The sequence below is a fragment of the Gambusia affinis genome, linkage group LG08 (assembly GCF_019740435.1).
Source record: "Gambusia affinis linkage group LG08, SWU_Gaff_1.0, whole genome shotgun sequence".
NCBI classification, from domain to species: domain Eukaryota; kingdom Metazoa; phylum Chordata; class Actinopteri; order Cyprinodontiformes; family Poeciliidae; genus Gambusia; species Gambusia affinis.
In genome coordinates, this window is record NC_057875.1 from 8,430,738 (window position 1) to 8,457,358 (window position 26,621).

General features: G+C 37.5%; 2 protein-coding genes across 5 annotated transcripts; one reads left to right on the forward strand and one right to left on the reverse strand.

The window, feature by feature from the left end:
• Positions 1 to 100: 100 nt before the first annotated feature.
• On the reverse strand, positions 101 to 18,279 carry tbc1d2b (TBC1 domain family, member 2B). Its single transcript, XM_044123764.1, has 13 exons — positions 17,844 to 18,279; positions 14,491 to 14,641; positions 10,267 to 10,414; positions 8,729 to 8,883; positions 8,388 to 8,641; positions 6,060 to 6,470; positions 5,844 to 5,954; positions 5,541 to 5,740; positions 4,460 to 4,954; positions 4,259 to 4,376; positions 3,239 to 3,424; positions 2,852 to 2,973; positions 101 to 2,138 (listed from the first exon to the last, which is right to left on the reverse strand). The coding sequence occupies exons 1-13, from the start codon at positions 18,261 to 18,263 to the stop codon at positions 1,943 to 1,945; spliced, it is 2,967 nt and encodes a 988-aa protein (XP_043979699.1). The 5' UTR covers positions 18,264 to 18,279; the 3' UTR covers positions 101 to 1,942.
• On the forward strand, positions 17,543 to 25,655 carry LOC122835056. 4 transcript variants are annotated; one of them, XM_044123767.1, is made up of 10 exons: positions 17,543 to 17,645; positions 19,488 to 19,543; positions 22,103 to 22,226; positions 22,307 to 22,449; positions 22,859 to 23,025; positions 23,540 to 23,629; positions 23,962 to 24,127; positions 24,215 to 24,370; positions 24,698 to 25,357; positions 25,452 to 25,655. In XM_044123767.1, exons 3-10 carry the CDS (start codon positions 22,172 to 22,174, stop codon positions 25,494 to 25,496), a joined length of 1,482 nt encoding a protein of 493 aa, XP_043979702.1. In that variant the 5' UTR covers positions 17,543 to 17,645; positions 19,488 to 19,543; positions 22,103 to 22,171; the 3' UTR covers positions 25,497 to 25,655. The 4 variants fall into 4 exon arrangements, with proteins under 4 accessions (XP_043979702.1, XP_043979701.1, XP_043979703.1 ...); XM_044123766.1 differs by having other exon boundaries at positions 19,488 to 22,226; XM_044123768.1 differs by lacking the exon at positions 19,488 to 19,543 and having other exon boundaries at positions 17,546 to 17,645.
• Positions 25,656 to 26,621: the final 966 nt, after the last annotated feature.

Consider the following 26,621-nt stretch of genomic DNA (forward strand, 5'->3'; position numbering starts at 1 on the left):
AGCAACGATCACCGCATGTGTGCTATTTGGTCTGACAGGGTTTTTGAGGAACTGAGAAAAAATTTGTATCTATATCCCAGATGCAAATAAAACCAGATGCTCATGTCAGAGCTTTTTATTGAATTGGTTTTACAAAAGCAAAGAGATACATAGACTTTTACAATTCCCATCTCAGATCTGACAGATTAAGACAGACTTACATAAAAAAAGTTGAAGTGCCCTGTAGTATTCTGAGTTTTCTTAATATGTTTGTGCAATACACTGCCAAAAAAACATGAGAAAAAAAAGAAAGAGGAAACACAGAAGCAGAGATAAGTTTTCAATGTAGTTTTTTTTAAACTTGCAACAGACCGAGCAACAACTTATCTCATTACTAGTTGTAAAAATGAATTAAAAAAATGAATCTAAATAATTGGGAAATGTTGATCTCATGAGAAACCTGCTCTCATAAACATGTTTGAGGACAGCAAAAAGAAAAATTCTAACATTTTTCAATGTTTTACATTTGATTTAAAACTGTAAACCAGGTCAGGTCCAGATACTGCAGCAGAGAATGGTGGCTGATCTCTGTAAACGGGTTCAAGTGAGTGAAAAAATTTAAACAGCTGTAAATGATACTTTAAAGAAACTTTCTCATCTTCATCACATTGAGTGCCATCCATCAAGGTTTTCACAGTTGATCAGCCAATCACGCATATACAAGTTCTAATTCCTAAACAAATGGTGGGGATATCAAGTTGTCCATACCGATCAGCAATAAGCTCCTTCACATTCTGAAAGTACCTGAATGTGGATCAACATGCAAGATTTTCCTTTTATTGTCCTCCGTTTTAAGGAAAAATGCTTCCCTCATTCATTATGAATCCCAATTCAGTTTTTATAAAAATCAGTACAAAGGCAGACTTTTTAACTATTATTATTATAAAATTATTCAACTTTTTCACAAGAGTATCTATAAAATCGAGTGAAGACTTGAGAAACATTACACTGCCATTCAGTGGACAACAATAGCAAATACAACAGAATTCTTTTCTGAGGTAAGGTTCAGAGAAAGGAAATGCAGAAAAAAAACTGAAAGAAAGTTTCTACAAAGTAAGAATATTTCACTAAAAAAAATAGACAAAGCAGTCAGAGTTGAAAACAATATCCAATTTTCTCCAAATTATTTTTTATGTAAAAGAGGAATGCAAGTGGAAAAATTATCAGCTATATGATACAACTTTAAAAGAATTACTTACGGCTTTTTAAAATAACTAGAAGATACAGATATTGAACCCAAATATTAATGGACTGATTAACGAGACAATACTGGCTCTCAGTCATCAACACTAATTCTACCTGCCATTTATGCAACTGAAAAAAGAAAAATATTTTGTTTTTAGCTCATCCGTTCATTTCGACATTTTAGATTTAAGCAAATTCTTGAATGAAACTTTAAAAACTAAGGAATGTTTCAGCAAAATATTTCAGTTACAGCATGAATAATTCAAGTGCATTATAAGAAAAAGACAAAGAACCCTTTACAAGAAATTAAAAAAAGATATCAATCAAAGAAAGGGAACAAAGCACAGAATAAAAATAGAAATTTCTTTGTGGAAATGTGAGCACAAAAAAGAAAAAAGGAATTCCTTCAAAAGGCATAAAAATGCTTGAAAATACTGTTTCTGGCTGCATGGTTTGGCAATATAGAAACGTAAACTGCTGACAATGGACAACATAAACATAGACAGCAAAACTATTTTACACAATGAAAAACAATTGGCAGGAATACTGATACAATGTGTTTTATCCTTTGATTTCAGTTCATTATTCAATTTTTGATGCAGAGACCAACTCCGAGCTTGGAAAATAAAACCCTTCAGCAGCTGTAAAGCGTTGCCACTCTGTGGAAAAGCTCCCTTTGTCTTCATTCTTAAAGCGACACAGCCTGGAAATAAAAAGCTCAGTTATCCTCCTCATCGTCACTGACAAAGCTCCGTCGATCCAGACTCGTCTCCCTCTCCTTCAGGAATGTCTGTCTGATGGCCTCCAGCTCTGTCAGCTCCAGGCGAACCTTCTCTAAGTGGAAGGAGCGGCGGTTCTGGATTTGCCTCATGGGAAACGGGTTCATGTCCACGAAAGCAATGTTCATCAGCTTCCTGGAAAATAAAACAAAAAATTATTTCTGACTAAAGTATTTTAAACCGCAGACAATATTATCCTCTTAGTTTTTGGGTTCCTCTCTAAATCAGTGGTCCCCAACCTTTTTAGTACAGCGGACCGGTCAACCCTTCGTGAACGCGTGGGTTACAAGGATCGAGACCGATGCTGTTCTAACTTACGAGGGGGGGGGGGGCGTGCACATTGTGAGGATCGAGACCAGCGAAGTTGTTTCTTACTCATTCTGCTGCATGTTGGCGCAAGACGTAACCGACAGCATCCAGTTTAGGATTTTCAAAATAAAAGCTCCTCCAGACTCAATACATAGAACGGACATATTTAATTATTTCTTGCGTGGCCCGGTACCAATTGGTCCACGCCCGGTGGTGGGGGACCACTGCTCTAAATTACAAGCCTGTCTTTTCTCAGCTACATGAATGGAAATCGCTTGCCTAATTCCCTCATATAGAATGAAGATGAACTCTTGCAATTTGAGACAGAAGTGAAAAATGTTTATGAAATTGTGGAAAATTATAATTATTTAACATTTCAATCAATGTTGCACACTTAAAAAACTGATCACTGTAAACCTCTTTTTTTTTTTGTTTGTTTGTGCACAGAAAGGATATCTGGGTTATCATTTCCATCCTTACTGCTGGAGAAGCATTGTTCTGAACAATGCAAAACGTTCCAGCTATCAAAGTGACCTGACCTTGAGTCCAGGATTGTGCGTGTAAAGTGTCGAAGGTATTTAAAGATGGCCGTCGTGTCCTGCAGCTTCAAAAACTCTTCTTCTTGGTATTTGAAGAGGGCGAGAGCAAATCGAAATATGATCTGTAGAAGAAAAAAAACAAACATAATGTCGCATGACTTTTTGTTTGCACCTTTATGTGTTAAAAAAAAAAAAGTTGTTAAACTGTCCACAAGCTGAAAGACAAACTTTCTCTATGGTGAATTTCACAAGTTTCACACAAAGTCTTCACAGACTCAGTAAATAAAAGGTGTTAGTCTAACTGTGATGTTTCCTTTACCCGTTCTACAGGGCTCTGCAGCTCTATGACCATGTTAAAAAAAAATCTTACTCTTTTCCATGTCTCACCTTTGGCCCCTCGAACAGGAAGGCATCCCAGATCTTGAACAGGATGTCGCTCACCACGCTGTCCACAAACACCACCAGGAACCAGTTGAAGGTGATGAGGGAGAAATCCACCTTGTGCTGCTCAAAGTGGGCATGAAGGCGCGGCAACTTCTCACTCATCAGGTCCTTGAACACACGCTGGTCGACCTGCAGGAAGCAGACATTCACATTTTACAGAAGTTAAAGGTTGAATCTAAGAGAGGAAACTAATCAGCCGTCAAATAAATATGAAAGCACTCAAAAAACTAAAAATCTAATTACGGCTGAAAAGATTAATCGGATTAATCGATTATTGAAATACTCGCCAACTAATTTAGTAAGAGATTAATCGTTAATTGGAGTATATATTCTCTAAGAAAGCCCATTTGCTGAAAGAGCAACATACTCAGAGGAGCAATTAATCCAAAACTGTAAATATACAGTATATATTTTGCATTTGCAATGAATAAAAATAATACTTTGTACATTTGTTCTACCCAAAACTCCTCTTGTGGCAGTTTTAGCTTCACCTAGGTTCAATTTGTAAAAGAAAAATAATAATAATAATAATCTCTTATTAAACAATTTGTTTTCCACTTAATTAGCTAATCCAAAAATAGTAATGTAAAGTATATTGGTATTAAGCTAATTAGAAACTCAACATCAATACATGGGAGTTTTTCACATGTTGACATTAGAAGTATATTATTAACTGCAGAAGCAACTTTGTTACAAATGATCAAACATTCACTAATGGAATAACAGATTATTGAATTTTAGGCATTAAAATGTATATTTTACTGTTTGTAAAGGAATTGAATTACTCATTTATTTACATTTTTAATGCATTTCTGATACCAGACCAAAAATAAAAAGACTTGAATGAAAAATCTGCAGAATGTGTACATTTTTATCTGATTAATTGTCAGAATAATCAATAACTGAAATCACCAATAGTTGCAGCCCGACACTAAAACTCTTTGTATAAATAAGCTAAGTTACCTGAGAGCCCAGCAGAGTCTTTGTGTAATAATCTCTTGGCATGAAGACCTCTACGATGGCTACAAGAGTCCAAAAGGCATCTTCTTGGTCTAGATAAAGCAAGGCGATTGCTGCTAGCCTAAGAAAACACGCATTAAATAGGAATCATTTTAAAAGCCAGCAAATAATAGAAACCCAGAGGTGCCAGATGAGGTCCGGTACCTGTTGAGACCCTGACAGTAGCCGATGTCTGGATTCCTCCAGGAGAAGGCCACCAGAACATTCCGCAGCTTGTGGATCCCGCCTGCGCTTGGCGAGGCGTAGTGCTTGTTGTTGGGCAACGTCCGGAGCAAGTCCAGCTCGATCTGCTTGGACGCCGGGTTGGGCCGATCCCGCGCCACGTTCAGCAGTGTCTCGTAATAATCCGGGGCCAAGTGGTCGCGGAACTTCTTGACGTGGAAGGTGACGCACCAGCGCCACACGATGGAGCGGTGCTTGTGCGGCACGCCGCAGCGGATCAGAGTCTTGAGCTCGGGGGAACGCACCAGGTCTCTGTTCATGGTGCTGGCCAGAAAGTTCTCCCACTTCACCCCGACTGAAACCTCCTGGTCGGTCATGGACAGGGACTTCAGCTCTAAGGCCCTCATCTTTGCAACCAGCTTCTCCTCTTCCTCCTCTTCCTCTGGGACTGTTTTGAAGCCATACACATCATATTCACTGACGGAGAGAGAAAATAAAATGAATCACCTTCAATCTGCAAACAGATTAAAAAAAAAGAGAGAGAGAAACTCGAACCATTACCCTAAGAAACATTTAGTTTCTTAGGGTTGCTTTGGGTATATAATAATACATTTGCACCATGACAGCGTGCCTGAGCTTGTCTGGAAGTAACAGCAAATAATGACTGAAAAACATCAGGCAGCAGACAGAGTTTTTCTAGTCACGAATATTTGCATGCAGCTATAAATTAAAGTAGATCAGGTCCTGGGGCTGCACAAACCTCACCTTTGAGAAACAGATTTCTTCCTCATAGGGTTCAGGTGAAACACAAACAAAATCAGACAAGCTCTGGTGAGAATTTCCCTCTCAAATATTTTCACACTTTGTTACATTAAAACGGACAGAAAACAGATTGGATAATAGATTAGAAGTCAACAGAATCTCCCAACCGAGCTGAGGATCTCTGCAGCTTCTCCATATTTACCACGGCTCTCAAGGCTGTTCCTTTGCTCCTTACTCTCCTTGCCCAGCATGTCATTTTGAAGCTGAAAGGAAGAACTTAAATCTAGCAAACAATTAATACCTGACTGAATTTGGTTTGAAGATCTGGTGTTCGTTCTGGTCTGGGCTCTCCACCTGCAAGGCGTCCTCCAGTAATCTGGAAATGACTTCCCGGGCCGGGGCCGGGTCCTGCTCCGACGAACAGACCGGCTTTCTCACCTCCTGAAGCAGCACCAAATATTTACTCTCCACTTGACAGAGTTTGGCCTCCAGAGCTGTGCACTGCAACAAGGGTGGGAATAATAGTTTTAATTTCTCACACATTCAGATTTGTGAACATCGAGTTGAACTTATCCAAGTTTACAGTTTTTTTTATTGTTTTTACCCTTGCTTCTAAAGCCTTTTCCCGAATCTCTGCATTCCTGCGCATGACAGTCAACTCCAGGATCTCCTTGTTCAGAAACTTGTTTTGGGATTTATATCCTTGAAGACTGTCCTAATATTGAAAATAAAAGAAGCAAAAATGTTTACCAGTGAGATTTAAAATAAAACATCTTTTTGATTCTTTTTCCCCATGTGGTTTAAGAATCGTCTTCTGCACCTTTAGGATGCTCAGTTCCTGCTGAGGTGGTGGAGAACCAGCGTCGCTCACATTCCCGCTCTGCTCAGAGTTTTCCTGCGATAGCTTCACGATGACCTGATCTTTGGCCTGGATGGTCTCCATCAGCATCCCCAGCTGGTCATTAATTTCCCCTACCTTGATTTTCAGGCCCTTCAGCTCCTGCTGCAGGCTCTCCTTCTCCAGAGCGAGACGCTCCATGTGTCCACACAGTGACTGGATCTGCATGTCTCGCTCCTGGAGGACCGCCTCCAGCTGGGTGACGTCCTCCTGGGTCACGGCCAGACTGGGAGCCTGCTCCAGGGCCACGGACGGATCCGGAGCTGCTCGCCATATGCTGGGCCTCTCAAACTGGGAGGTTCTGAGAGTCTGCTGCAGGAGCCTCACCAACTCCTACAGGGGCAGGAAGAGGAGATCTTTTTGGAATTAACAAAACCTTAAGCTTAAACTATGAAAACATGGAATTTATGGCAAGCATTTATTTAGGTGGGTAAAAAATATACTTGACGTCACAGTGACGAGGTTAATAAGATCATTTTCATGCTCTGACTTTTTCCTGTAGTTGTAGCCAACTTTGTTTCTATAAGGCTGGCATTCTAAGACGCAACATAAAATACTATTACTGCCGTATTTGGAATCATCAGTATCTCAAAACATCCTACCTTATTAATACATCACAACATCAGCTCCTACAATATATGTCGAACTCAAGGCCCGTGGGCCAAATTGGGCCCACCAAAACTATTTATGTGGCCCTCTAGTGTTTTACAGGGCCACATAAATAGAACCTTAAGTTGACTGTTCTGTTCTTAAGTATTGATCAATCAAACAAAATCATTTTTTATTTGTAAAGTGCCAAATTACATCAATGTGAGAATGTTAATTATTTGATTTTAAGAATTACTCTTTCAATGAAGAAAAAGCTGTAATGTTTTAACAGTTTGTAACAGGTAGTTTTATCAGCGCATTCAGCCACAACCAAACTTTTAAGGACATCTGTGATCTTGATGTGACCCGGAATGAAAATGAGTTTGACCTCTGTGTCTAAACGGTCAAAATATGTGTTCAAATCCCACTCAGTTAATACGAGCAATGAGTTATCTGAAGTGCATTAACATGTGAAATTCTTTTGCATATTATAACAAGGGTTGCTACATATTTTTTAATTAAAAATGTACAATTTTCTTCATAAACTATACACTTTGATAGTGAAGTGCCATTTAGCTGCTTTTTGTGGCAACTGAACTAACATGGGTCAGCTCTACCTTCAAATCTATAACTCTCAAGAAAATAATTGAGCATCCCACAATAAATACGAACTCTTAGAAACATCGTTTGTAAACTTTGGTAGATTTATTTCATTTCCTAAAATAATAATATTAATAATAAAAACAAAACATCTTAAACGGACCATGTGACAGACAAGTGAACTGCTCATCATAAACAAGCAGAGTGATTCTTAATGTTACAAGATACAAAGTTATTGAGATCAGTGAAAACCTTTTCGATTATGTTCCAGCCCTCACTTAAACCAAACATGAAAACAGGACAGGAAGAGCAGGATCTCAAATACAAGCAGCAGGTTTACAGCCTGGGAGAACTCAGAGTAGAGTTCCTGCTTTTTCTTTTTTTTTTTTTTTTTTTTTAAAGAACCAGTTCAGCTAGTTTAGAATCCTGTTCTTAACTAGCTCAACTGTCCTAAAGGGAGTCTTTCCAGATGTATCAGATCTCTCTGCCGGCTTGGAAACATTCATTGTGATTTTTGACTTTATTGGTCAATATCATCTTTGTGCATGTATTTTTAATTATTTATTTTTTTATAAAAAAAACTGTTTTGAAAGTTGTAATGCAACACACAAAACGGAAATGAACAATAAGGTAGCTGCAAGTATGTGGAGGGGAAAAAACAATTAATTGCATCAGCTCTGAAAGAGTTAACCTGAGAAAATATGATGTCGCCTTTAAAGCTGATAGGTTGCTTTTAGACAAAGCAACCAATCAGCTGTGGAGAAATAAAAAAAAAATTAAAAAAGAGAACAGGAAGAAATGGAAAGAAATGCTGCAGCTATGATTGTTTTCGACAGAACTGCTGTTTCCTTATTTCAGACCGAAGCATGAGTAATCACTCCCTGTCTTCCTGTACCAGTGAGAGCTGAAAAATGACACCCAACCTTTTAGTCTGACAAGGCAAGACTGGGTATGTGAAAGCACAATGCAACCTTTGAATTAAAAGAGGTCTGTAAAAGGTTCTTATTATAAAATAAAGTATCATAAAGTTTGATAAAACAGTACAAAGAAGAATAAGCTCACTTTCTGGCTGGCCAGCTCCTCCGTGAGTTTGATTTGCTCTTGCTGCATCTGGTTCATCTCGTCCTGCTGATTCTGGAGGCGGAGCTGCATCTCCAAAGATTTGCTGCCGTTGCACTCCCCTGTCGGACTCCCAGAACCGCGTCTCTCCACGCCACGTCCGAACTTCCCTGGTCCCCACACGTCTCGGAGCAGGAGCCTCTGGGGTCGTTGACGGTTTCGCCCGAAATCGAAGGTGAACGCCGAGCCGAAAGAATCTGAGCAAGAAGAGGAGCAGATGCAGAGAGGAATGCTAAAGCAGAATTCATCTCCAAGCAGTCGCGGATGAGCGAGAGTGGACTCACGTCTCTGTGTGTCCAGATGAGGTTTCTGTTCGGCGAAGTCCTTCGGGGGAGCGTCCAACATCTCCCACTCCTCTGAGCTGCTGTTGTGGTTGCTGGTATAAAACATGCTGCGTCTGTTCTCCCCTCGGCCTGGCCGCAGATTAGACATGGAGTTCCTGAGAAAAAAAAAAAGAGAGGAGAAACCGATTTAAACTCGACTGTCCGCAACTTCGTGAAAGTTACTAGGCTGAGTTGAAGTTCTAAATGTCAGCAGAGGAAAATGAAGCTGCAGAGAAATGACACAGATCCCTCAGAAACAATCCAACTAAATGATGATTTCATTTTCAGAAAATGTCCTTCTAGTGTAAAACTTCAATGTACTTCAATGAAATATTTATACACTTTCAGCTTGTTCGCATTTACCGGTAGTCAAGTTCCAACCAAAACCGTTATTTCTTCAGATTTTATGTGACAGATCAACACAAAGTAACTGAAAAGGAAAAGAAATCCCAAAAGAATATATGTGACATTCAAGCAACTTTACTCTGATCTATGCAAATAAAAATCTAATTCAGCCAACTGCCTTTAGAAATCATTTAGTCAATAAATAGAGTAAAAACAATGAGTATCAATGGATATTTTCTAGATTTAAAAAAATCTGTTCTGTGATGATTAAAGCAACAGCAGGTAACAAAACATCCTTAGCTTTGAATCTCATGTAGCACTGTTCAATCTACCATGGGAAAACCAAAAACAATAGATTAACTGCAAACTGATCAAGACATGGTCTGCAAAAACTATCAGGCCAGGAAATAATAATTTGATGACAGAAAATTTTGTGGAAGAACAACAAGAAGAAAACTGCTATTGAAAAATGTTATGAGAAGTACTGACTTGTGCAGTGCTAGTAGATGCATACTGAAAAAGACTTGCAGAAAGAAATTAAACGATAAGCAGAAAGATATAGGTACTTAAGTTTTGATTTATTTTGTATTCACAAAAGTACAATAACTACAAATGAAAACCATGCATTTTAGATTTTTACGAGTAAACAAAATCTGAAAACATTTATGGGCTGCTCTGTGTTAACACAATTGTGTGTTTGATAATGGAAAAAACATGTTGAAAAGTTCAAGATTACCTCAGTAAGGAACTTTCTATTCATCATCATACTGAATTAGTAAGAAATTCAACACTAGCAGCATTTGACTCTGATGTTCAAACACTTTGTCACAACATGAAAATGTAATACATGCTGTACATCAATCCGTCTATTTAGGGATCAAATCTTTTGAGCAAATATGTCTACACACTAGAAAGAGGAACTCTTGATTGTTGAATAGTTGATAAACTAGTGAACTACAGATGTGACCACTTCCTCTACTACCATTGGCCTCAGGTAGAACCAAAGCGATTTTCTTCCCTCATTTAGAGACACAAACCAGACAAAGCCTGCAATAACTTGGCAGCAAGCCTACAAAAAATCCTGAACTTTGTAATAAAACAGCTTGAGGTACAAATCATGCTCTGAAGAGCCCTCACTAGGCTTTCACCCTTACCTGAGCTCTGTACCAAAGTTTTTGAGGGAGAAGGGCCCTCTGGCTGACTGGATTCCCACCATTCTTCCTACATCCATTTCTGTGTCCATAGCAAAGTCGCTGCGGACTTTCTCCATGCTTTCACTTAGCTCCGCAACGAAGAAAGCATCTGAAAATCATAACAGAGTTTGTTAGAATCAACTAATTAGTGCAACAGTCCAACCGCTTCCTCTCAAGGAAATATACCTATTGGTAAAAGGATGCAATAAGTTTGAGTTAAATAAGGAAAGCTAATTATGTTTCAACTTTCTGACATCCTGCAGAAATACTCAAATCAGATATTCTTTCTCGCATGAGCGTATGGAAACATTTCATGAAGGATCAAGAACTTATAGCAAAAAAAAAACAAAAAACAAAAAGAGTAAAAAAACAGCAGAACAAAGTTGTTTGATAAAATTATCTAGAAACAGTGAGATCTCAGTCTGCTTAAATGTTCAAACTAAGGCAACCACTTAACAGCCCTGTTTCGTTTTATACTTCATAGTCTGATATCATGTAATCAATAACCTTTGCTGATCTAACAAAAGTTTTAAAATGTTAACTTTTCACTCACACCAAGATGGGACAAAATACAGCAGGCCTTCCAGACATTCTGGTAAGCATCACAGGTCACACACATTTCAACACAGCTAAGAAAAAAAGAAGTGTACTTGTGTCAAAATTGAGAGAACACAGGATGTGATGGTGCAAATCTATCACATTGCAGACTGAGAAACATGCCCGGCTTTGAATGGAAGCGTAATAAACTGAAAACAACAAACAAATATCTCTTTAAAATATTAGTGGGTGTGTGATTAAGTGCAACAAAGGATCTATTCCAGGATAATTGTGATTATAATATAAATCATCAAAAGGATTGATATAATAATTTGTGTGGCTTCTCAATTGGACCTTCACAGTTCTCTGTAACCAAAGTTGCACTTAACTCCAACGTGCACTGATCAGCTCCACAAAGCAACAGTCCACAAAGTCTTCAGTCACCACTGCTTGATTTTCACTTTTTTTATTATTGCACCTATAGTAAAAACATTCAGATAAAGAGCAACAGTTTGTTACTCCGCGGTTGACTATATTTTGTGATCATCTGTGGTTCACAGCAGTAAAGATAGATCACGGTTAACTTCGCCCCATATCTTCTGCAGGCATAGTTTAACTGAGAGTTGCCAATACCAGAGCCTTCACCTCCATCTTGATTAGATATATCCAAAATATTAAGGCATCTGTTGCCCAGATTTGTTTTTTGAAAGCTAATTTAAATGTAAAACATCCCATTTTATTCAACAGCAATCTCCCTTAAATCAGTAAAACAATTCAAAATGTTTTCCAGTGTTGTTTTTCACAACACTGGAAAACACCCACTGCTAATTGACTGAAAACTCAGTGAGAGTACAACTATTATTTTTTTGTTAAGCTGAAATCGTTCTAGATGAACAACTCAACCAATATCAAAAACACTAGGAAAGAAATCATGCCAATATGATGAATGTAGCAACCTTATGATTATTTCAGCTCTCCCATTACTTATACTGATACCAACTAGTAGTGCAGTAATCAATCGATCGGCCCCAGTTTCCTTAATCTTGGGTGATTGGCAATCAGTACATATAAGTGAAATCAATCTTATCCATCTCCGCAAAGGTCTGAAAAGAAGAAAACAGGTCTATAATATAACCTATTATGTAAGTTTTGTTTGTTTTCATAATGTGACATATTAAATACCAAGTGAAGAGATTTTTTTTGTGTTAATTTAATAATTTGGAGAGCAATTCTTTTCATTTATATTTGAGAGCACTACCTCGTGTGGACAGAACAAGTTTGTATTGTTTCACAGGTATCGTTACATATTTTTCAATAAAATTGGAATGTTGAAGGTGTATTGTGACCTTATAAGACCTCACAGTGTCAATTCTTTTAAAAAAAGAAAAAGAATTGGCCGGTTAGCCTTTTTAAAGATTGGTGATTGGTCAGAAAACATACTATACTGTTACTCTGTCAGAGAAGTTTTAATATCAAATAACTCGAGTCAATACAAAAAGTTTTAAATTCATTATTTCATTGGTTAAACCAGTCTGACCTCCACGAAAAAGTAATTTATTCTTAACCTAATAATTGTTTGAGCCACTTTGGCACCAACAACAATAAGTAAAAGCCAATGATTAACAAGGAGTCTTTTACATCACTGTGGAATAATTTTGGGCCATTTTCTTTAAGTTTGGAGGGATTTCATGTATTAACTGTTATTATGCACCGTCACACTACCACCACAATACTTTACCGTAGCTATGACGTTCCTTTTCATACCTATGCTATGACCAAACATAATCACAATTATGCTGACTTTGGGAATGCCTTAAAATACCAAGCAATGTAATAAAACAGCAAGTAATGGGACGTTTGCACCATGCTCTGGTTTGGAGGAAAACTATTAAAGCTGTAAAGCAAACAAAGTGGTAGGGTTACGTACCACAGAGCTTCAAACTTATCAGTCTTTATGATCAACTTCTTAGGTTTGTTTAAGTTTTTACGATGTTCTTTTTTTGGAAAAGAAAATCATACCTGCGGTTGAGGAATGATGCAATAGGAAACCTCAGATGCAACAGGATAAACACAATTTAAAAAAAAGCTTTTTTGTATTTACAGACAATGTTTGACAATGACATTTGTTTTAAACGTATAAATGTTGTACTTCCTCACAACATTGCAAGAAGTGGTAACCGATACTAATTGAAGCTGATCAACTCCCTAAAATGCTAATTATTATTATTTGATGTGTGCTAATAAAAAACTCCCTTCTTTTATATGCTTAATATTAAAGTAAATTAATTATTCTAAAAAAAACATATTTTTAACAATATAGAGTTATATCATCCATATTTAGCAACTACTTTTAAATAATAAAAAAAAAGCTAAAGCTCTTGGCAGATAAAAAATGACTTCAGAAGATTTGACCTGCATCAAGCTCTATTCATGTCCAACATTCTAGTCTAAACACTGTTACACAGGCCCAGATGAGGAAAGATAACTCAGGTATTTGAACATTTTGAAGACAGATAAGAACAGAGAACAGTCTAGAAAGAGGAAAACATGTGAGTTATTTGCATAGGAACAGGAAAGACGGCAGGATTCATAGTTCAAAACACTCAGCAGAATGACAAAATATCTCCCCCCATTAATGCATGGTGCTTAAACAACAACAAGTGACAAGACTTAATAGGTCAAAGAACAATTTTCAACACATTTTCATCCATAGGTGTTAAGTACAGTCAATATTTTTTTTTCACGCTCTGGCTCAGACACTAGTGCAACTCGAATGCTTTATTTCAAAGTAACAACAAAGTATACTCTGCTACAAAAAAGTTAACTTGTAAAGCTAAAAAACAGAAAAAATGAATGTGCACAAGAATTTGCCATAAATATATTATTATGATCGGTTTTGGAAGATCAGCAACATGGTCCAATTCTTCATAATCTACTTTTTTCATGTCACAAAATTATTAGAAAAATCTCAAATAATAATTAGCATAAATCTATGTTAACTCAATTATCTTTCTAGTAAATTCTAGAAGAACTGCAGAACATAAAAACATTATGATTTGATCCACACAGTTTTGATAATCTAATTCAGAGATGACCCAGATAGGGACCAGAAGCAAATAATTTTACTATTGACTAGCTCTGATCAGTCAGCCACTCAGAAGCTAAAAATTCAATAAACCCATCCCTTGTTACCAGGTCATTCTCACAACAACACTCTTCGGTGTAGAAGTTAAAACTGCAGGAAGAAATCTAAAAAGTAAGCCATTTTTAGTGTCAGTGTGGCGTTTAAAATGAAATCAGAGGAATAATTGGCTGTAAAAAGCTTCCAGGAGGCAAACTATGTTTGAATTTGATGACGTGAAACATCAGTAACTCCACCCAGGTAAAATGTCAGTGTCATTAAGCAAAAACCTAGCTCTAATATCATTGATGTCAATTCAATTTTCTTTGTCTCTTACATTCTAATTCTTTAAGGGCCTCACATTCCAACACACTGTTTCCAGAGAAACACAAAAACCCTGAAACCAAATATTTCCAATAGTTCCGTTTGCAGCAGAAAGTAAATATTAATCTGCTGCCAACAGGAGGTCACAATCATCTGATGTGTGAGAATGGTGAGGTCGTTGCTGACTGTGTGTTCTTGCCTACCGCTGTCCTTGCCCACCAAGCCGGTGGGAGGGTAGGCCTGCGTGGGAGAACTCAAGCTGTCTCTCTTCCCCGTGCCTCTGGTGTTGCTGTACTCCCAACGCTTCTGCTGCAACTCCTGGAGCCAGTAATGCATCACCTGTCTGCTGGGGGCCTGGAAACAAGTGCACAGACCCACAGTTATTCAATGTTCATGTTCATGTTATTCAAATAGAAACTTCCCTTTTCAAATGTTGCGGTACAGCATTTTAAATGGCCATAGGGCAGTTTCCAGGAACAATGGAAAACCTTTTTATCAATATATATCTATATATTTTCAAAGTCAGATTCAAAAGAACTAAAATTTGTCAGAGAAAGTTTTGGCTATCTGCTTGGTATGAGAAAAGTGATGCTTCCTCCCCCACCTGTTGCTGCAAACAAATGGTGGCTCCTTTCGTTTTCCTTCCTTGCAAGAAACACAAGGTCACCTGAGTTGTGGTAGAGAACCTGACTATTACTTTTATTAACTCAACTGGATTAGTTAAAATATCCAAGTTTTAGTCTCACTAAGCATTTTTAGTAAAGTATCGAAATTAAAAGAGTATTCTCTAAAAGAAAAAAAAACATCTAAGTAAGTTTATTTCATCATTATTAAGCTACTGTCTAGAAAGATCACCCACATCCCCGACAAGATAAAGAACGAATGCATGAAACTATCAGTAGCAATTCTATGGAACAGCCAATATTGCTGAGATATTCTTTTTTTAATTTTGTATTTAGGAGCAATAATTAACACCTGCATTTTGTCAGGAATTAGCTGGAGAAAATTATAATCTAATTTGTGTCTGATTTCTGATAGCCACTTGATTAAATTAGACAACTAATGGAACTCAGATGCCCCAGCAAAACGGTAAAGCTGGAGGTCATCTGCATAGATGATAACCACATTTACAAGAAACCAGACTGAAATGTATTCTCCTGAAAAGAGGACTTATTTTGCTACAACTTTTCCCAGAATTTTGACACAGGCATTGTGCACACTGTTGCAGGAACCAGAGTGATTGTTATTCTGTTCACACTGTCCATCAAAAGCATAGCGTTGTCCTAGTTTGAAATGGTAAAATATGAAGTTCTGGCTCATTTAGCCATGTAATTCAACGACTTACAGCCAATGGACTTTGAACTTGGTAGCTTTAAGTAAACATTTAAAATTGTGGATATTTTAACTAATCCAGTTGAGTTAATAAAAGTAATATTAGATGTATTCTATTAGCCTTCTACACTAAGAAAGCAAAAAATTATTGTATGCAAGAGGAAAGTGCAGATAACTTATTTGGATCCAGTTGATGAGCAGTGCACAGCAATAGATGTGCAGCATTATACGTTTCATAGCTAAAGGAAACTATAGAGCAAGTAGTGTATTCTCTGATCCCACATTAAGAGGACAATAAAACTGAATTTTGACCAGCAGTAACTCTTTAGAGTCTTGACATACCTATTCGGCTTAAAATGAAAACAGCGAGATCAAGTTTATGATAGCACAAGAATCTCAAATCAGTCCATATCTAATTTTGAAAAAACAATGTTTCCACTCTGCAGTTACATTGATAAAAAAATAAATTAAAAAAAGCTGTGCGTTTACAGTCCAGGAGCTCTACAAATAACTAGTTACTCTTTGGCTCAGTCATGTGAAATAGCAGAGAGGCTGGTTTCAGTCTCAGTTCCAGCCTCTAGCTGTACAAGCTGTTTGGCATTAGCCAGTCAGACCATCTGCTGAAAAAGAAACTGACTTTAGACAGTGGGAGCCAGGCCACCTGTCTTACTCACAGTCATATGACAGCAGAGAAGACTGAGGCAGCATCACATGAAGTGCTGTGACCAGTGAGCCCAACAGTGAGTGGGCTCAGTTGATTAATGGGCAAATAGACACTGCCTGCATCATCCCCTTATAACAGCTTTTCATTTGATTATGTGGATCATAGTTTTGAGAATTTCTAAGGTTAATAAAAGTAAATTAGGCCAAGCAAGGAGTAGATTTTATCAAATATAGATGATATACTAGAGACAGGATTTAACTCCAAGGTTTCATTTGGAAAAGAATGCAAGTTGAATGCTTCTTTATTTTAAAGAATGAAGCATGTCTTTTGGCTGAACAAAAGGGCTGTCACAAGTAAAGAATGTAGGTTTTATTTTTGCTAACAAGCAGAACATTAACCAAATATTATTTTTTCGGAATATTTCCCTACATTATCTAAAAGACAAAAGAAAATCAATTATTTTAAGCGCTGAAACTTTATTGCAAACATTTTGATTGATAAATGTCAATTTTGAAACATTAAATTTTTTTGAAACAGTCACTTTTTTTTGTATATACAAAAAGTTCTGGTTGGAACCTTTGTATTTGCACATTAGTGGTACCACCGTAAATCTAACAGACAAGCCACAAATACAAGCAATATATGACAACGCGACGCTTACTGTGGGCTATGTTTTGCTTCAAAATGTAAAAAAAAGACCATAGGAGACAAAATACTATAGTGCACAAGTTGTGCAAGCAGTAAGGAGTTGTTCTTACTGCAACAACTGAAACAGCTGTTTAATTTAGCATCAAGAAGTGTTTTCCAATTTAAAATGTTGCTTATTTTGTTGATTTAAAATGTGATTAATTGCCAGTCATTCATTCCAGTCCACATAATTAACTCAAAATTTTAATTAAGTCCCACCTCTACTTTTTTAAGTATAATTTTGCATAGGAACATTTTACATATTTTAGTGAAAACTGAAGGGCAAATTATTCATTAATTTCATCTTTATAAATGTTGCAGTTGTCTTTAGTTATCTTTTTTTTTTTTATCTTACATGCAAGATCTTGTTCTGTGAGTGCCTTTTCAGATGAATTTGTTTGCTTTGATAAACATTGGATATTTTCATATCATGCCAAGTCTCATAATGTATTTATTTTAAAAAAGTAAATCAGAGATTGATGTGGATGTCAGCAAAAAACATTGATTCATTATAGTTAATTTTTCACTGCCAAATGTAAACATTAACTGGGAAACAGGAAGGTGTGTGGAAATGTGGCGGATGATGGGCCGTCAAAATTCTACTCCGGGCCTCATTCAATTTTTGGTCGGCTCTGAACACATACACACAATCAGCTGGTGAAGTTTCGGCCTGTGGTAGGTTATTTTCAACACAACTTCTCTAAAAATCTCTGCCACTCGACATATTTCCACGGGTGTTTTAAAAGTAAAACGAAAAACAATTTGTTAAGAAGGGTGTGTCTGTAGCCTTTCGTGAGACAGAAAGGAAGCGACACATTACAAAAACAGTTATCTGATGAGTGTTGTGATAGAACTGTTGAAATAAGTTTCTACCTTCAAGAGAAATTCTTTCCCAGCTGTACGGATCTCGAACTGTCCCTCTTCCCCCTCCACGTCGTACATGAAGCAGGCATCGCCTATGTCAATGTGTCCGAGAGGCAGGGCATCTTGGGGAGTCTTGAAATAATACAAGTAACATTTCCTCGGGTCGTACACGAACCACCTCAGTTTGTAGCCCCTGAGAGGCCCCTTGCCGGAGAGTTTGTTCAAGTAGCCGCACAGCTTGGAGGCCTGCTCCTTCGCTCCCTCCACCTCGGCCACATCTAGAGACTTGAAGGACTGCAGCCGTGAAGCTGTACAGGAGCTCTCCCCGCTGCCATCCTCCTCTTCGTGCATCTTTCTTAGAAGTTTCTTCTTCTTGCAGCCCCGCAGATGGCAACTCCTGGATCCATCCGCATGACTGTTTTCCCCCATAAAGGGGGTGATGGGAAATGTAGTTTGATGTACGTAGTTGTGACGTGTTAGTGAGAGGTATGCTGTGCTACCGAGAAGCGCCACAGGGAGATGCTGTTTTATAAGACAAGGAAAATAAAGCGACAGACCGGAAACAGAGGGTAAACACTTCTCTTCTTTGTGTGAGAGATTAAATTAGGAAATTAAAATTTCTTTTATTTGAGATATGAGATATAGTCTGTACTATTTAGAACAAAGTATAAATTGTTTTTGAGCTTAACTTGTTCTGTCCTCTAAATTTGGAGGAAATCTACAGCTTTTAGAGAGCCATCATACCCAAGAAATCTCTTGAATTGACTTTTGCAGCTGATTGTAAAAGTTCATAATTCCTATTAGGTACATCTACATGGAACCGGAGGCTCCTTTACCTGAATACGTTAATAGTCTCCCCTATCAAATACATGTCAGAGTCACCTGTTGCTTAAGTTGCATATTCACCATGAGCCTCAGTGCCTACATTTGTCTAATATATTACTGTCACTATTGTACCATTTTGTATTTAGGTGATTTTATTAGTAAGGTGAATGAATGGATGTTGAATTGATGTTTGACAGTTTATGTCTGGTGAATCAGGTTGGCAATTGTTTTCACAATACCCCTTATCTAAAGGTATGTTTAAATAATATATGAATTAGTTGTTGAATCTTTGAAATTCAGAAAGTGAAGAAGGTCAACTGAATGACTGACATAGAAACATGCTCCGTGTGTGAGCCAGATCTAGAATAACACATAAAAGTGATGAGCTGATGCCAGGCAAGTAGGTTAAGATAAGAGTTATCTTTTGTTTTATTGTTTCCACAAACACTTATGTATGTTATGCGTTCTAGTCATAAAATTGCTATTAACAAAAAACAAACTAAGTAATAAGTACAACATGGGTATATTTTCTGCACATCATGTTTTCCTTTCTCCCACACTTCTGCAACACCTGCATTGTCATTCCATCCAACACATGCTAGGAAACACAGCTGCAAAAACAAAACATAAGATATGCATATGATAAAAGATAATTATGATGTCACAAATTTCTTACATTGTGAACAGAACTGTAGTGGTATTTATAATCAGTCTCTCTCCTTCTTGTAAAACCTTCAGCTGAAGGTTAATGCTGCTTTGGACTAGATTTATTCATATCAAAGCTGCAATCTCTGATGTGGGCGTGTACTTAATGTATGTATTTCGCAGTGTGACTCATAAGAGGAGAAGAATGAGAGTTCAAGCTGCCGGAACTCAGACTGAAGGTGAAACAAAAACACACTTAAGTTATTCAGATGATTAATGGGTACAAACCTGTTGTACTAGGGTGTATGTGGGCCCCAGTACAGTGAGTAAACAGTAGGTGATTAGTGTTATGCTGGGAAATACAACTGTTGTTTTTCCCATTTTGAACCAGTGCTTTACAGTGAAAACTCCCAAACCACCTGTACAACTGTCCCCAATTACAAGTTCTGATAATCTCCTGGTAAGATTTATATTCTAGCTACTTAGGAAAGCTTAAAGAGTTCAGGAAGTTGTTTGTTTTACCTCGAGCTCGAGGCATGAAAAGCAGACAGACGGGATGCGGTTCAGTTGCTGTGACATTTTATGGGCGCCAAATTGTGACCTTTCAAGGATACACATCCCCCCTCTGAGAGGTGGGCTGTCATAAAGCCGGTGTAACCAAAATAGTTCAAACAGCTTCAAGAACGTTCATTTTATTTTTAGAAACCTTTTATACTCAGTTGAATAATGTTGAATTTTGACAAATTATTTGCATAGCAACGTTTGTTCTGACTTTGTTCTTTTCAAAGATGGATACAGTGATAAGAATTTACCTCAAACCTCACATCTCCCCCAGAGGAGTGAGCTATGAATCACAAAGTGCTGTAAAACAGACAGTCTGCACTGCTACCAGTATGCTGAAATTATAGGCTATGTTACTGTAGCGGTTGTTAGTCATACATGGAACATAAAATACAATTATTGACATGATACTTATTCTTCACGTGTAATATAAACACACACACACACGAAAAAAAAAAATTCACAGGAAAATATGAGACCAGAATCAATTTAAGGAAATGTTTAAATTACATTTTTCTCTTATTATTGTCAGAAAAATAAGAGAATAATTTATAGTACCAAAAAGTAATCCTGCTATACATCTTTGCTAATAAATGACACCTGGTTTAATCCTAACAAATGGCCTTTAGAAATGGTAACAAGAAAAGAACCTTAAAATCTTCATAACCATATTATTACAAAAATTACTGATAAACTTAAAATAATATAAATAAATCATAAACCAACCATATTCAGAAGTTTGTTGCAATGAGAGAATTCTCTTTTGAGACATTGTGAGGAACATCTGATTTCCAAGAAGAAAATAAAAAACGTATTTTTATTAAAACAACCAGGACACCTAACTGCAACGGCCTTTAAGTGTGCTCACTGCAAATAAATGCACCGTTAAAGAAAAAGGATGTTGAAGCATTAGTATTTGTAATAATCTGTGAAATGCTTGGGGAATAAAATTAGTTTGGAGGAGATCCAAGTATATTTATTTCTTTTTAGCACTGGACATCATCTCAAAACAGTCTCCAGAGCCTTTAAAATTTGAAGAATTTGTGTGGAGAGAAAAAAAAAATTGGGTCAACATTGCTCCCACTGCATTCAAGTACAGTAAAAACAATTTTCCTTCTTATAGATCTATATAGTTTTTACTTTTTAATACTTGTATGCAACTGATCATCATATCATTTTAATAACAGACAACATAAGTAGCAGGCAAAATGCAGTTCTAAATTAAACTAAGGTAATAAATTAATTAATTCAGGAAAACCAAACTAACCAAGCTACCTGGGTCATATTTAAAACATGATCTCTGCCTGAATTTAGTAACTAGTGGCGCTACCTTAAGCGCAACATCAAAAGTGTTCACCATAACTGCTAAAGAGTACTTATCATTGTGGGGAAATTGGACCCACTTTTTTGTACAGAATTATTCTACTGCAGCCACCCTAGAAGACATTAAAACAACGACCTGTTTAAGGTCATACCTCAACCTCCAAACTGGGTTTAAGTTCAAACTTTGACTAGCCCTATCCACGTCAATACCTCCATTAGAAATATAGTTACCGAGAAAATTACTGTGTATAATACTTATTTTCCCTACTAAGGGAGTAAAAATGCTGGATTTACGTTGCCATTGTAGAGGCAAAGTGAAATCATGTCTTATTTTGTTCTCCATGACACAGAGTATTTCTGCCATTTGGCTCTCCCCCACTGGGACTTCCTACCGTGCTTTACAGAGCTGAACCTAAATGATTCATGACAACAGTCTGAGCCATGGGGGGAATGAGTTATGCTTTTTTATGAGAACCTCAAAAGCAGACCCAGGGAAATGTCTTGTGTTTTCAGAAGCTTATTAAGCCCTATTGAAAACATATCAAACCTTCCCAAATATTTCCATCCCTCCATTTGTTTAGTCCTTCCTTACAAACTTGATCTGAATTCACAGCACCCCCCTAAAAAACACACAGAAAAACACACTGACGCAACTTCTCATCCGTCACTACGGTAAACAGACGCTCCATGGGTAAAACACCTCCCCCTTTCAAACCAATGCATGCGTTTGCTCACAAACCACTGTTTCTCTACACGTTACTTTCCTTTCTCTTCAGGAAGCGTTCGCTTTGTTCAACAACCCTCAGCTCTCTTTGTTATGCAAATGACGGCCGTGCCGTTGCCGAGTACCTCTGCTTTCCAGACCAGTGGAAAAATGTGTGTAATTGTAAATGTCATCTGTCTATATCTCTCAGTGTGGGGTCACAATCAAACCATTTTCAGTTGGAGATTTCAGAGGATCAGAAGCTGAGAGGAGAATTTTAATGTTTGCTGCAATGACAAGGGGTTCAAATCACACACTGGTATCCACAAGGACAGGTATGTACCCCACTCACTGAGAACTATTTTACTGGAACACAATGTGAGCTTTACAGTGAAATCTTATTCATTTTCTTCAGTGACTGAGAGGAGCTGCTGCTCATTGTGTCGACAACAGAAAGCCAAATCTGAAAATATTAGCTATTTTTCACATTCAAGACAGAAGGAGGAATATCCTACGAAGACTCCCTGCATTAAGACACGTGTGAAGCTGTGTTTCAAGGTAAGAAATAAACCTGTCACTAGCAGCTTAAAGTTAATTCATGATTTAGCTATTTTAACCCACCTGCAAAGTATATATTACATTGGTTTTGTGAAAGGGTAACATAGGTCAGGCCTTTTCTATTTTTTTTTATATTTTACTATGGGTTTGTTAATGCTATTAAATTCTATATATAAACAGTAACCAAATTGTGTACTATAATAGACAGGAAGGGTTTATTTTTCCCCCTGTGCCGTAATCATGAAAAAAACAAAAACAAACGTACAGCAAGAACATTGTGCTGCATTCAGGCTTTGAGTGACGCCTCCTGGAAAATAAGCAAATTAGATTGTCAAAATACTGACATGCTCTGTGCAGTGGGGCATAAATCCTGCTTGTACTCATTGGACACCTGTGTTACTTTGATCAGGACAAAGTGAGGATGGAGCAAAGGGAGCCGACTGTGGATTCTGCTGCTGAAGTTGCGGAGGGGAGATTTAGAGAGTTGACCACTAAGTGGTTCATAGATTCTCAGCTGCCTCTTATTGTCAACAACGGCCTTTTCCCCAGCTGGTTCCTGGGCTTCATTAGCAGAAAGTAAGTATTCACAGAAAATGTGCTGTTATTTTGCACATTTCACACTCATGTGTAAAGTAAACTTGTTATTTTTAACAAAAAAATCCTTGACATTGCTATTAGCTTTGTGTTTGCATGCATGTTTAATTTTTTGATAAATTTTAAATTGTAAAGAAAAAAAATTAGAAGCTTAGAGAAGCAGTTATGTCATTACAAGCCACAGACATGTTATCTGTGATGGAAAGTGTCCACTTTACAGTACACCCACATTCACTTTCCTCTGGCAGACACTACACTCCTACATAAAATGTATGTGGGACAGTTACTTAAGTACATCCAGTGTCAGCTATTTCGAAAGGGCATATTGTGAAATGGGTTTTTTCTTTAAGACAGTGATACTTCCAAAGTGGAAATTTTTTGAAAGTGCTTTACTCTCTCAGAAAAAAATATAAAATTTTAAAATGGGTTACAAATATGCTTAAAATTTATATTTGAAGATGGTCTGATTTTCACACTGTTCTTGGTCTGTCTACAGAGATGCTGAGGACATGCTTAGAGAAAAGGATCTTGGCTGTTTCCTGATTCGTCTCAGTGATAAAGCTATTGGATATATTCTGTCGTACAAGTGAGTACTGGTTTACTCCAATAAACCTGGTTTATTGATTTTTCATTTTTATTTTAAGCAGATTTTTCATATAAAAGCTGACTTCCTCACAAATTAAGTCTGCTTCTTGGAACATTAAATAATAAAAACAAGCAGCACCATAAACACCCCATCAAATATGCCTTTATTTTTAGCACTCGATCCAAATCTTACACTATGGGAGCTTTGGAGACTCAGAAATTTCCAATGTAATTTTTTTTAATGGCCACTTTTACCATTAATTTAAAAGTTCAAGTTTTGCATATAATATAATTGCAACAACTTTCTAAAAATATTCTGTTTTTCTTTTGCAGAGGCAGAGATCGGTGTCGCCACTTTGTGATAAGCCAGAGCGAGACTGGACGGTTTGTAGTGTGTGGAGACACAGAGGAACACAACACTTTGTTTGACCTAATAGAACACTATAAAACAAAACCCGTTGAGCCCTTTGGAGAATATCTGACATCTCCATGCTACAGGGTGAGTTTTTACACATTTTACTTTTTTTTTTTTTTTTTTTGGAAGAGGATTTAATCAATGTCTTAAATGGTGTTTTTGTTCTTATAGGAAGTCAATGAGGACCTCTATGATACCATCCAGGTCAACCCCAAAGAAAAACCAGCTGCTCCTCTCAGAGAAGCAAAGAAAGTGCATAAGCAGCAGATGAACTCAGCCACAGACCAGCAACCAGTGCGGGCACCAAGGATTAACAGGACTGAAGAGGTGAGTCCAAAGAATAAAAAAAATAAAAGCAACATAAATATATATTTTCTACACTGTTATATTCTACCAATATTTTCTGTACAAAACATAAGACACATTAATATATACTTTTGACCTCAAGTTATTTACATTGTTGTCCACGTCATTGTGTTTTGGTATTGTCTTTAATTGTGAATTTATGAGAAGGAAACTGCAATTTTGTTGTGTGTTTATTATGACAAATCTATGTTGACCTAATTACATACTAACTTGTTTATCTGGAAAAACAACAAAATTTTGCATGATGGCCGACTTTTCAAATAAACGTTTTTGTTTTCTTAAAAATAGGAAGTACCACCTTTGCCACGGAGGACCCGGCACGTTGAGAGCACCCCAGTCAGTGACAATGATGGGGTTCTGTATGCTCAGCTTAGGAAGCAAACACCTAGAGCCCATCACACCTCCAGGGACAAGTCCCCTGGCTCAAATCAAGGCAAAGTCGAGAGGCTGAACACTAAAGAGCAAAACAACGGCAGGTGTAGTCCTTCATCTGACCCTGAATCTCTCTACTCTGAGCTCAACGCTCTTGACACCAAGAGCATGTCCCTGCCACTGCTGGACAACATCTCTGATGGCGAGCAATGTTACAGACTGAGCGTACCTCCTGACACGCCGCCACGACTTTCCCCAAGGCCAGTCCGGCAGGCCTCCGGCGGCATCTCGCAGTCAAATAGCACCCACAGCCTGGACGCCATGAGCGACCACTCGGTCTATCACCTGGCTGGCAGCCACAGCCCAACAGCATCTGAAACTGCATTATCCACAGAGCAGCTCGATGACTCCCTGTACGCCGAGATCTCCATCGAAGCCCCTGTCATTGATAACGACAACACTTATGAGATCCTCCCCAACCACAAGGAGCCCGTCAAGCCCAAAGCCAACAGAAACACTCAAGAGCCCGGGGAGGAGACGAAACGCAAATATAACCACAGATCCTCGGGGTTAAAGGTGAGTTGCAAGCTTTTCTTTCAGTACTTCTTCATTTATTATTTATTTTGCTTTATTTTCTGATATTGACAGGTTATATATTTACGTTTTGCAGAATGACAAATGGAAATGGCTTTTCCCCGAGACCAAGAGGAAGTGACAAACCAAATAATGAAGAAAAGGCTTACCTAATTTCACTTATCTAACACTACTTTGCTTCTTCTGTTGTATATTTCCTTGCAATGTACATATTTATTTAAAACCGATCAAAGTTACCCATGTACATCTGATTGAATTTATTAAAGCTGTTGAAAATGTATAAAATTGCTTTATTAACACCATTTCAGTAAATTAAACATATTCAAATCTCTTCTTTTAGAGCTACAACTAAACTGCTATGAGAAAATTGTTGTCATCTGGACGGGAAGAACAAACTGATATTTTTTGTATGGGAGAATGTCAAATGCATTGTTTAACATAAGTTGCTGGAGATGTTTTACCTTTAGTCCAGATTAATGAGCCAGTTTGGCCCTTTCAAAAGGAGAAAATTAGCAAGGTTAATGACAGATGACCTCTGCTTCCTAATAAGGAAACACAAATGCAAAATGCTGGACTGTTAAGAAATGTCCATGTGTAGACATCAAAATGCAAATAACTCCTGAAATACCTACATTTTAACACATTAATACCTTCCAGTGTTATCAAAACCTTTGCAGTGTATGGTTCGCTCTTGCAATGTGGTGCTCTTACTGTTTAGCCCTCTATAGCTGCCTGGAGAAGCATTCTTGTAATGCATGGCCTCATGTGGGCACGTTCAGGGAAATGCAGTGCACTCACTGGGGAAAATTTGCTGAAAGGTGTGCAGCTGATATTTAAAAATGTTTTTTCTACCATCAGAGCTTCACTTATTTTTACAGGAAACTAATTTGCATAAAGATTTTTAAAATCTGCATTCAACAGTAATGGAAAAATAAGCAGAAGGGTCTAAAATGCCTTTTAGTATCTTTTATCATGTGCTTTTTTTCTTTTCTAGTTACTGCTTTAGTGGGGCCTATAAACGATAGTAAAGCTCATATTTATGCTTATGTGCCTGCATGAATTTGTGCAGGCACATGACTCAGTGTATCTGCACTTAAACAGCAATACATCTGCTGCAGTGTTGCGTTTGGTACAGAAATTTTAGAAATTAGAATGTAAGGTGTTTCCCCTATAAGTCCTCTAAGGGAAACCAGGGTATGTTAAACTGCCAAAGTGTTAATCATTCAGTTTTTGTGACCTTTCTGCT

Bases quoted from the DNA above. Each gene is read 5' to 3' on its own strand.
- tbc1d2b (XM_044123764.1), bottom strand. From the start codon at position 18,263: ATGGGGGAAAACAGTCATGCGGATGGATCCAGGAGTTGCCATCTGCGG. The intron at 6,471-8,387 runs GTGAGCTTATTC...CTGCCCCTGTAG, and splicing joins AGGAGCTGGCCAGCCAGAAA to GAGTTGGTGAGGCTCCTGCA. The intron at 5,955-6,059 runs GTGCAGAAGACG...TTTCAATATTAG, and splicing joins AGGAACTGAGCATCCTAAAG to GACAGTCTTCAAGGATATAA.
- LOC122835056 (XM_044123766.1), top strand. From the start codon at position 22,079: ATGTCATCTGTCTATATCTCTCAGTGTGGGGTCACAATCAAACCATTT. The intron at 22,227-22,306 runs GTATGTACCCCA...CATTTTCTTCAG, and splicing joins ACTGGTATCCACAAGGACAG to TGACTGAGAGGAGCTGCTGC. The intron at 25,358-25,451 runs GTGAGTTGCAAG...TACGTTTTGCAG, and splicing joins ACAGATCCTCGGGGTTAAAG to AATGACAAATGGAAATGGCT.